This window comes from Anguilla anguilla, chromosome 8 (genome assembly GCF_013347855.1).
Source record: "Anguilla anguilla isolate fAngAng1 chromosome 8, fAngAng1.pri, whole genome shotgun sequence".
Taxonomy (NCBI): domain Eukaryota; kingdom Metazoa; phylum Chordata; class Actinopteri; order Anguilliformes; family Anguillidae; genus Anguilla; species Anguilla anguilla.
In genome coordinates, this window is record NC_049208.1 from 33,401,249 (window position 1) to 33,413,170 (window position 11,922).

The window sequence follows — 11,922 nt, forward strand, 5'->3', positions numbered from 1 at the left end:
AGAGGGAGATCCTGAGGATACATTGTATATTAGATGCCATGAATTCAGTTATAGGAATGTCAATGTCGAAAGCGAAGAGTAAATAATTAAATTGTTTAAAAAATGTAAAACATGTTGATTTTTATACTCCAATCATATATCATTTTCTTTCACTTTTGCAATTCTGGAAATGTTAATTTATTCCCTGAATGAGCTTTTTTTATATGAATTTTGATATAGAAATAAAAACATGTAGAATTTTTTTGTGATCACCAAAATTAATGAGCCAGATAATTGTGAATGAGAAGAAACACTCATAATTATTTTGACAAATGTTGATTCTACCAAGGCCTATATCAGCTTAGTACATTAGAATGTTTACTTCACAATCTCTATATTATATGTATGAAATGGCACCATATACTACATGTATGTGTGAGAGAGAGAGAGCGTGAAAGAGAGAGGGGAAAGAGTGAGATAGAGAGAAAGAGGCAAACAGAAAGACCTCAAGACAGACATTTCACATTGATAAGTTAAGGACAAAATGGAAAGGGTTGGATCTGTAGGTATTATAACTGTAGCACTTGTAGTGGTAGAAAGGAGATTTTCCTTGTAGCAAAATTACATTTAATCTATTTCCATGCAAACAGTGTCCCCTACTGGACCAGCAAGCGTGTCAACAGAGATCTGAGTTGCACAGAAGCACGATTTACTGTAGCCGTTTTTAGCAAACTATTAGGCAAATATTAATACTCAAAAATATTAATAGAGTTGTCAGTTGTGCCCTAAAGTGCCATTTGAATATTCTTTTCTTAAAAATGTAACTGTTCATATGGATTCAGAAATATAATTATGAATAATGAAATGCCATTAACTATACAACATGCACACATTCAGACAGATTATTACAGTGCTGTGAAAAAATATTTGCCTGGTTTCCTCTGTTATTGGATGTTTGTCACACTGAATGCTTTTAAAGCTTTAAACAAAATACAATATTAGACAAAGGGAACCTGAGTGAACAAAAAACACATTTAAAAAAAATATTATTTAATTTATTTAATGAAAAAGACATCAAACACCCATTTCACCAATATGAGAAAATTGCCCCCTTAAACGTTAACTGGTTGCACCACCTATAACAGCAACAACTACAACCAACCTATAAATTGATATCAGTCTTTGCTGTGGAGGGATTTTAGTCCACTCTTTACAGAAGTGCTTTCAGATAAATTGTTAGGTTTTCAAGCATGAACCACTCATTTCAGGCCGCAGCATACTCTATTGGGTTCAAGTCAGGACTTTGACTAGACCACTCCAAAACTTTAATTTGGTTTCTTTTCAGCAATTCAGTCGTGGACTTGCTTTTTTGTTTTGGATCATTGTCTTGCTGCATAAGCAAATTACACTTCAGATTCAGCTCACGAACAGATGACCAGACATTCTCCTTTAAAATTTCCTGGTACAAAGCAAAATTCATGTTTCCTTCAATAATGGTGAGTCCAGGTCCCAAGGCAGAAAAGCATCCCTACACCATTACACTACCACCACCATGACTGTTGGTATGATTTTTGCACTTTGAAATGTTGCATTTGCTTTACTCTAGACATATTGGGACCCATATCATCCAAAAGGTTCCACTTTTAACTTATTTGTCCATAGAACATTATCCCAAAAGGCTTGGGGATTATCTAGTTGCTTTTTTGCAAATGTGAGATGAGGATTTATGTTTCTTTTGGTTAGCAGTGGTTTTTGCCTTGCTATTCTGCCATGAATCCCATTTTTGTTTAGTCTCCTACTTATTTTGGAGTCATGAACACTGACCTAAGCTGAAGCTAGAGAGACCTGCAATTCTTTAAGATGTTCTTCTAGGAACTTTTGTGACCTCTTGGATGAGTGGTCAATTTTGGCACGGCCAGCCCCTCCTGGGAAGCTTTACCGTGGTTCCAAGTATTCTCCATTTGGAGATAATGGCTCTCACTGTAGTCTGGTGGAGTCTCTGGTGGACCCTTAGAAACGGCTTTCCAGACTGATATTTCAACAGACTTTCCTTTGATCATGGCATAGTGTGCTTGTAGAAACAATGTTCTGACTACTTCACTCTGACGGTAAGGTTCAGTATGTGTTAGGTTTAGATTCAACAGGGTTAGCTGCAATAATGCTTGGCTGTGTAAAATCAGCTGAAAATAATTATCAATTACATTGGCTGATTGAGTAACTAAGGAGGCAATTACTTTTTTCACATGGGTGATATGGGCATTTGATAACTTTTTATTAAAATGTGTTTTGTGTTTACTCAGGTTCCCCTTGTCTAATATTACATCTGGTCTAAAGCTCTGAAACCATTCTGTGTGATACATATGCAATAATAGAGGAAGAGGAATCAGGAAGGGGCAAATACTTTTTCATGGCACTGTACGCGTATTCTCTTTGCAGTGTTCTCTTCACATGCGGCGGGTAATTAGCGAATGCATATGGAGAAGCAGAAGAAAAACGTGGCCACGTTCGGCTTTTTTGACACTGGAACTGCTGGGTGCAGATTTCAAGCAGGCGCTCAAATTGCTAGTTGTCATGATGTACTTAAGCTCCATTGTGCAAATTTTGAAAACGACTTCTCTTGAAAAATCCCATGCACTGCGCTGAACACTTTCCAAGCATTTCCTCGTTAATGTTCAAAAGAGTTCATAATCTCACTCATGGTCGTCTGCAGCTTTGCATTGTTGCTTTGTGTTGTTCCCCACATTCAAGCCCTGAAGGACCAGGATTAGTACAAGTGGAAGTGATAGGACTCAATGGTGTAATCACGTTTGAGACCACAAATATTCATCATTAAATGAAAGGAACCCACAAAAGTACAGAAAGCAAATGGCAAAAGGGTCCAATGCCAAAGAAGGGCTAGACACAAGTCTGTCTCAAAGAAGGCTGAAGATGTGCAAGGAAATAAGGACAAATTCAGCCTGTCAATTTGTTACTTAGTCCTTTATTTTCTATTAAGAGGTACAGTCTGGGGCATGATTGATAAGCTGTAAGGAATCCTCTTTATGCCTTAAGCATCAGCACTATAGTTACACACAAAAGCCACTTAAGGATATTCAACAGTAAGTGACAACACACAAAACTGGTAAACTTAAAACATAAGTGTGCACATTTTAAATGCTCAGTGTTGTTTTATCAAGTGCAATTCTTGTTTTATAACAGATTAGGGTGTGAAAATTATACACTCATGGTGTTCAGTATACCTACAGTAAGGTGCAGTACAGTGTGAGATACCTGTCATTTAGAATGGAAATATTAAAGGAAGTGACATCACATATAATCCCTGGTCAAATGGGGGGGGGGGGGGGGGGGGGTTGGAATGACTAGCGATGTGCAGGGCTGTACTTGGTCATTTGACAGAAATGGCTGCCGTAAGTGTTCTCTCCTGCGTTTTATGCACGCGCATTGATTATGTTGACAAACTCCGGCTTCAGGGAGGCTCCGCCCACCAGGAAACCATCCACATCATGCTGGGAGCCCAACTCCTTGCAGTTGGCACCAGTCACTGAACCTGAAGAAACATATCGGGGAGATTCACACACAAGCCACCGAAAACTGATTCAAGATCAGCCCACCTACCCATACTCTTGGCCCAAACCATTTTGATTGGAACAGGGGCACTGAGCCAGGATCCATGGGGTTATCTAATGTGAAACTAATGGTGAGTCTGAACACTACGATTTCAAAATACATAGATGTCAAAATCTTAAAATAATTTAATGGATTGCTGCAGGACTTAAAACTAATACAGTGGAAGGGAAACAGCCATTTAACAGTATATTAAATGGGAGGCCTTTATTTTAGGCTGCACCTGAGTACCATTTTAACTCCACTGTAGGTTTTCAAACAGAGCTGATGAGCACTCATTTCACTGAGAAATGTGATAACAATTCACTGGAAACATCAAATGTATCTGGCTGCTTCTCACGATCTCCACATTGTTGAATCTGAAAAAGACCAACCCTGCTCCTGGAGATTTACTGTCCTGCAGGTTTTCACTCCAACCAAAACAAAGCATACCTCACTCAACAGCGATAGCAGCTGGTCCCAACCTCGACCCCTTGTGTATTCAGGTTTTTGTTCAAACCCCGAGCTGCAATCCCAGAATTTTAACAAGCCATTAATTATCTTAATTAGGTGCTTTTCATGTTTAGAGGAATTATTTACCCTCTTAAGCCATATTATGCCAGAAATAGCTATGCGTCATGGATAATAAAAATCCTATTTTCACATGGTGTTTACTGCGTTATTTTGCAAACAGTTACATAAAAAAGGTAACAAAACTTAAACCAATAACGTTTTTGTTAGGTTGAGTGATTAAATTAAGTGAATCAATTATGTGGTTCAACACCTTTCAGTTTGTTCATAATTTTTACTTGAACTTTTTAACACAATGCATGTTTGGCTCATTATCATATGCTTTGTCTGAATTCTACGTTATCTACCAAATTGTTAGATTTAACGGGCATGTGTCCACACTTTCACCAGTTAGGATCCTGTTTCACTACAGTCTTTATTTTGATTAGTTAAATAATTTTGTTACCTCCTTTTATGTAATTGTTTGCAATGCAGCATAATAAGCACAACATGAACATCTGACTGTTATTCTTCGTGGAATGCTTAGCTATTGCTGACATAATGTGGCTTAAGAGGGTAAACAATCCCTCGACATGAAAAGCACCCAATTAAGAAAAATTAACAGCTTGTTAAAATTCGGGGATTGCAAATGTGGTTGGAATAAAAACCAGCCTACACAGGGGGATCGAAGTTGGGAATCACTGAGCCAGAAATTTCACTGAGCTGCTAATTAGTAGAATCAGGTGTGCCAAATTATGGTAGAAATGAAAACCTACAGGACGGTAGATCTCCAGGAAGAAGGTTGGGCAGCCTTGGTCAACTGTTTTGATTTGACCTTTATTTATGAACCGTATTCCATTCCACCAACAGTGGTCTTCCACCACAGTTATGCATAATTTTATATCTAAATAACTGGTCAAAATATATTATGCTAATTTCTCTGTTGTTTTGCACCCGCAGAGTCGAATTTCTGTACTAATGTACCAGAGTATCGACAAATCTGTCAAAAGAAACATGAAATTATCACACTGGGTGAAGAGCTGGTCACAGCTGGATAGTTTTACGAGGGAAGCGAGAGGTTTTATCAGTGCTGCTTTACTGTGAATTTTAAAAAACTGTCGACGTTCAAAATATTTCTGTTTTTTTCATTTATTCAACCTGTAAAATGTGTGATGTCTCCACAGTTCAGCATGTGATGGATGGATACAGGGAGATGTGTTATTAAGCGCAGACTACGTGAGATGGTTTCAATGCCAGGTGCTGATTGGCTGCAGTAAGAACAACCCCTCAATTTTAAATGTACAGTTCAGTCATTTGGCAGACACTTTTAGCCAAAGCGACTCATAAATGTGCATCTTACGTGGTGCACAAACAGCATTTGAGCCAGGCATGGTTAAAATCAAATAAGTGCCACCCTCGAGGTGCGTTCTTCAAGTCCTGCAAAATGAACGGCTGTTTACAACAATCCTCTGCTGTTAATTACTCACCTCCAGATTTCACAGCCTTAAAGTTGCGCTACAGTATATACTGCTAGCATCTGTGGTTCTTTGCTAGCTTCACTAAAATGCAGGGCAGTGACAAATGAGACCATGTTGATATTTTTCTTCTACGTATCTGGTAATCAATGCCTATCTTCGAACTTGCGTTGTCAATTAATGAAAGACCAACTGTGTTTAATATTAAGTTTTGACATATACCTTATAGCCAGTGGCAGTTGGTTAGCTGAAAATTGGTGGGACAGAAAACTTCCCCTTAGACTGATTATTGGTCTCAACCTCTTTTCAGTCATTTTCCTTGATTATCAATACAACAATTAGTTTACACCTGAGCTCTCCTCAATGAGGCCATTCAGTTAGTAATAAAATAATTTTTATTTTCATTGCAACACAGCACATTTTATCAATGTTACTTGTGGATACATGTAGACCTCTTCCTTTTCCGCACTCTGAGAATATTCATGGCAAAGAACTGCAACACATAGATTTTAATCTTGAAGCGCAGGTTCTTATTGTTTGTTATGCTGAAATCTAATGCGGTAGGCAACAGAGTGCTGTATGTTTTTTTTGAAAAGTGTAATTAAAATGGATTTTTCTAAATTGAATTTATCATTTAATCTCTCAAACACGAAGTGAAGAAGCTGTGCGTAACTTTCCAATTGATTAGACTGGCACGCCTGTTAATCAAGGAAATTGAATCAAAACAGATTGAGACCAATGTTTAGTTTAAAGTAAAGTTTTATGCCCCACCAATTTTCAACTCACCAACCGCCATTGACAGTAATTCCTCCAGCCCCCTCTCAAAGCCAAGGTATATCAACTACTGGCTAATTAAACACAACCCTCACAGTTGGAGAGGCACTATCTTACCACAAACTTACCTCTGAACTTTGGCCAAGAGTTAATGAAGAATAGTGCAGAGGCGATAGAATGAAGCAATACCGCACTGTAGTAAATAACCAGACGCAGCCGGAGGATAATGCTGCAGCCTGTAAGACAAGACTAGAAACTCTAGAGCACAGCATGTCCCCTACTGACCTCCGTAGATGATTCTGACAGAGGCGGCCACTTCCTCTGACACGTTGGCCTTCAGCCAATGCCGCAGTTTTTCATGAACCTCCTGGGCCTGAAGAGAGAATGAGAGGAGTGGAGAGAGAACGTTCACACATTGCCCTAATGTGCCACAGAGGTTCCTGGTTTGTGCTTCATCAAAACCCTCCCAATAACGTTGAATTATTAGGCTTAATAAATTCTGGTAACCAGTTGCTAAGACGCACTGTACTGAGCATTCCAGCGTTCAGCTAATTGAGATTCAGACTCAGACTTTTAATAATTGATCAAGCTGTGCAATCAAGCTTGGATGGGAGAAAAAAACCAAAATGCCAAGATAGCAATTTGGGGCCGGTGTTTCTTGACGCTACCTTATACGACACACAAATGCACACGTGCGGACTCGCACAAGCGCTCACATTCACTCAGGCACACGCAGAGCCACAAACGGACACACAAAAGGACAGCTGGCCATTCAATGGGGTTCAACAAAGCGCAGAAAATGTTGTCTGTAAAGCGCATTCACTACCGTGCAGTTCAATTCTGCGCCAGCATAGTGCAGGTGCAGACCAGTTTCCATGTTAGACTTACTATCTGCCTCTTACTATAGCACATGCAAATCAATATTTGTTAATGTAACTCCTATCTTGATGTGTTAAAATGTATACAGAATGACATTTATTAAGCGTCCAATGGGATAATCCTGCACGTGCAATTGGTTTTTAAGGCCTGCCTCCATCAATTACAGGTGTGTGCAGAACCCTACCTGTTGTGGTGAGGCAGTCTTGCCAGTACCAATAGCCCAGACTGGCTCATAGGCCAGAACAACTTGGCTCCAGTCTTTCACGTTGTCTGAAACACATCACAAATTTTCATACACCTTTGATCTGAATAACTGGAATTACTAAAAATGATTTTTTAAATTATAGTTCTATTACTTGTGACAGATTATTTTTATGTCCATTATTAGTGATTAATTATTATGTCTTTTCATGATCATATAATCTGCTTTCTTGGATTTAATAAGCATTATTTTACTTTTGCCTTGGTACTACATGTATAATTGTTTTCAAATAATTTTTGTGCATTCTGAGAAAACAAATTCAGTAGGAAACCTCTACATCCCAAATGAAATGGGTCAGTTACACAATTAGCTTAACACCTCTGGTGCCCTCTACCTGCAATGGCCTGGGTCTGTTCAAACACGACCTTCTCGGTGATCCCAGCCTCTCTCTCATCCAGCTTCTCACCGATGCAGGCGATGACACCCAGGCCACTCTCTAGTGCGTGAGCCACCTTCTGACCAATCAGCTGTCAACACAACAGGGATGCAGTCAATCCAAGGGAGATAGGTGGTAGGCATGTGAGAGCAGGCTTATGCAGACAGAGGCCAGCAAAGGTGTTCTTTTTTCTTTAACCAATGCCAAATGCAATGGAACCTAATTCACCCAACAGTTTCAAATGTCATGAGTCTACAGAGAAAAATACCCTTACAGAATTGAACCGGTAAGGTGACAGTCAAAAGGAAACTACAACTACACAGCCACGGCTAACAAGTGAAGCAAATACCTCATCGCTCTCCCCAAAAACATGTCGCCTCTCCGAGTGTCCCAGAATCACCCACTCCACCCCACAGTCTTTTATCATTGCAGGGCTGTGAGAGTAGTAGAGCAAAAGAGAGGAAGATAAACAGGACTGAGGGAGCATAGACTATCATGCATCGTGTCCACAGTACATTACATGTACTTGTTCTGTGCTAGATACTGCGGGTAAGATTTAGACAAGGCAGCTGCAGTACCTGATCTCCCCAGTGAAGGCGCCCTTCGAAACCTTGTAGCAGTTCTGTGCAGCCACCCCAATCGTAGAGCTCAGATTCGACCGGGCAAAGTCAAGGTAGATAGCAGGGGCACCACAGACCACCTCTGAAAAATAAAGAGGGCCATTGACAGCAATATAATACAGGCCAGACGAAGACAATCTCCTTTTTTTTTTCAACTTTAAAGTGACTCTTTAAAATGTCAACTTTATAGTTATACCCCTTCAGACCTTCCATAGCAGCTCTAGTGGGCAAGTATAGCTGGCAAGATTAGTCATACTCTCACCAAGTATATTAGTAGGTCATAGCATTCTGAACCCAACATGGATGTTACAAATTTCTGATCCACAATCTGACTTTACAGTACTGATTTACACAGTGGCATAATGGGTCAGGTTTGTGCATGTTCAAGCATTTTAAAAGGTTGTGCTGCACATTTCCATTGGTTGGCTTGCTATCCAGAACTCAGGTAAAGGCACTCCAAGAAAATCTATAAAGGTATAACCAGTATGTGTAGTGCCAGACACTATAACTATAACAGCATTATGTTCCCCGTTTCCCTTCCTCACAAAACGGTCAAAATTCACAATGAAAAGGGGTTTGGTTTTCTATTCTGTGTCTATGAAAAATGATCGTTTGCTGTATCGAGTCATGTAGTCAGTAATAATGGGGCCGTGCACTGGGTTTTCCTAAATGATTAACGCTGGTTACGTTTAACTTTGTATCTATTTCATATGCACACGTTCGGGGTATCTGTGATGCACATGCTATTTTTTTCTCGCACTAATATTCAATAAGACAATAACGTCCTGAATAACTATCAGATTCTAGAATGTTGTCACAGGATAGGAACCTTGCGACAGAATAAATATTGTGCAAGACCCCGTGTCTTTGCCGTTGAACAACACAAATTGATCGGAGAGACGTTGTGCACAAAGCAGAAATGGGAGGGTCAATCCCAGGTCACTCGACGTGTAAACGTTACGAAACGTGGAGCAATGCAGTGGTGCTGAACATTTCGATTCAAGGGACCACGTTACAGGAAAATCAAAAGTGCACAGACGTGTCCTCAACAAAACCTTTTAAAGAAAACTCGTTCTGCTCACGCGATAAGAGCCGACCGCATAGCACACAGGACAGTGACCACATGGATAGTTAGATAAGGTCAACCATCCAAGTGCGCTACTTTATTCGAGTTTAGGACAACTTTCTTGTTCCTTAATAAGAGATGACCCAACGCTACTGGGTCGCATTGTCGGCTCAGGCCATTCGATCGTGATGAAGCCCTTCCTTTGCATCAGTCTGACGAGCTGAATCTTCATAGATCAGTAAGTCAACTAGCGAACATGTGTAATTGATCTGCATTTTTAAAAAACTCAAAGTTAACATCACGCACTTGAATTTTGCAAACGACAACTAGTACCGAGTCAATGCTGCTAACAAATACAAGCTATGAAATATACGAATTAATTTTATCCTGCACGTACAGCTAGCTAGATAGATAGCTAACTTCTCGTTATGACGCCAACTTGACTGAAGCTAGCTAGGTTGACTACCTGTTACTGGACCACAGAAATTAAGGCTCCGTTCGTACGATAGCCTGCTTGGTTGAGCTAATGTTAACAAACCAAATATAACACGGTATCTAACTACGTGAATAACGTGTACTTTGATTTCAAGCACGAAAGCGCCCAGCTCTCAAGCTAACAAGTTATCTGCTGAATGTACTTGCTAATGAAAAATAGTAATAACTTGACGATGTTGTTGATAGGTTCTAAGCAAGTTAGCTAGTTAACCTTACCGGTGTCGGGATTGAGCTGGGCAGTATTCAGAGTGTTGATAAGATCGCCTAAGCTCTTTTTGTCACCATTCATCTTCCAGTTCCCACCGACAAAAAACCTTCTTGGGGACATGATGCTTTCGAGGAGCCCCGATACAGGCTTTGCAACTGGACGTGAAGTAAGCCTGTGCAAATGAATGACCTTCACTGGTGGAAACACTCAATGCTGTTGAAGCGATGAGTTAAACATATGAACTTCCCTCCCTGTTTTCCGCTCTTGCAGGTACATCATTGGTGGTCCATAGACACGCCCATAAAGTATTTCCTTTTTTAGCATCTGAGGGTGGGACAAAGATGACCGCGACACGAAACAGGATTGACAGGTGCAAAGACGATTAGAGAAGATGCTTTCTACTAAATGTCCGTATCTTACAATCTACGCAAGCGCAGTAAAAAAATTGCGCAGCCTAGGGGGTCACACCCCCTATGGCTACTGCTGTTATATTCCACCTTTGAAACAGGCTGTGTGGAAAGTGCCAAAATCAATAGCTATATTTGGGCCACATTTTTGTTAATTCTTAAGTTTTTTTCTTCTTTCTGAAATCTATTCAATTGAAGACATCATGTTACATGATCATGTCCCAATACCCCTGATATCCATGAATTGTCATGATACAGCAGAAATTGTGTGTTTGTTTTGGCTACCATGGCTAATAATATGGAGAGCTGATTTACTCAGACACTCAATAGCTAATATCTGGATTTAAATTGGCTAGTTTTTATGCAATAATAAAAAAAAATACCCTCATCCTAATTAGTAGCGGTGCTGAGCCAAGGGATCTATGATGAATCACATAAAGCTTGCAAAACTCTAACACACAATTATTGTGTAAAAATATGTTTGATCAAAGCATTGTCTGTTTTTGCTCAATAAGGTGTGTGTCAGAGCTCACAGGTGTTGCTTGTCTCTGTAGCACATTTACAAGAAAGCAGTGGTATCTAAAAACATTTAGAAGTTATACGATTTTCTGTACTCCCAAATCGTCTCCCTCTGTCATGTTACTGATATACAGGTTTTTTTCTGAAAAGAAAGCACTAAATGGTAATTGTATGTTAAATAAGAAAGGTCTGAGCTTAGACCATGCTAAAATGTATAGTAGCTGGAACAATCCAGGCCCCAAAGGCCATTCGATCAAATTAAAATGGCGATCCAACCTCAGTCCTGGGGAACCCCTGTGTATACTGGTTTTCATTCCAACCACAATTCCAGAAGCTGTTCATATTTTTAATTACGTGCTTTTCATGTTTAGAGGGATTATTCACTCTCTTATGCCACATTATGCCAGAAATAACTACGCATGCCAAGAGGAATACATCTGTTCACATTGTGCTTATTGTGCTACTGTATATTGCAAAAAAAATTTCATGAAGAGGTAACTCAATTTTGAATAGATCCAATTAAAGACTGAGGTGAATCAATAGGCTCCTAAATGGTGAAAGTATGGATACATAGACACTAAAACCAACCATTTGGTTGATGAGGAATTCAAAAACAAAGCAAAAGATTGTGAACCAAACCCGCATTGTGTTAATAAGTGGGAAAAAATGAAAGAACTAAAACACACGCGTTCAACAATCTAATTAGGAGCCTATTGATTTGTCTAAGTATGTAACTGTTTGCATTATAG

General features: G+C 39.6%; 1 protein-coding gene across 1 annotated transcript; it reads right to left on the reverse strand.

Annotated features, from left to right (window-relative positions):
* Positions 1-2,939: 2,939 nt before the first annotated feature.
* On the reverse strand, positions 2,940-10,491 carry LOC118234084 (triosephosphate isomerase B-like). The gene is made up of 7 exons (XM_035430396.1): positions 10,256-10,491; positions 8,437-8,560; positions 8,208-8,292; positions 7,817-7,949; positions 7,405-7,490; positions 6,627-6,714; positions 2,940-3,526 (listed from the first exon to the last, which is right to left on the reverse strand). The coding sequence occupies exons 1-7, from the start codon at positions 10,365-10,367 to the stop codon at positions 3,408-3,410; spliced, it is 747 nt and encodes a 248-aa protein (XP_035286287.1). The 5' UTR covers positions 10,368-10,491; the 3' UTR covers positions 2,940-3,407.
* Positions 10,492-11,922: the final 1,431 nt, after the last annotated feature.

Excerpts from the sequence above, each read along its gene's own strand:
- LOC118234084 (XM_035430396.1), bottom strand. The coding sequence starts at position 10,367 with ATGTCCCCAAGAAGGTTTTTTGTCGGTGGGAACTGGAAGATGAATGGT. Across the intron at positions 8,561-10,255 it reads CCAGCTCAATCCCGACACCG|AGGTGGTCTGTGGTGCCCCT; the intron begins GTAAGGTTAACT and ends TTTATTTTTCAG. Across the intron at positions 8,293-8,436 it reads GCCTTCACTGGGGAGATCAG|CCCTGCAATGATAAAAGACT; the intron begins GTACTGCAGCTG and ends CTACTCTCACAG.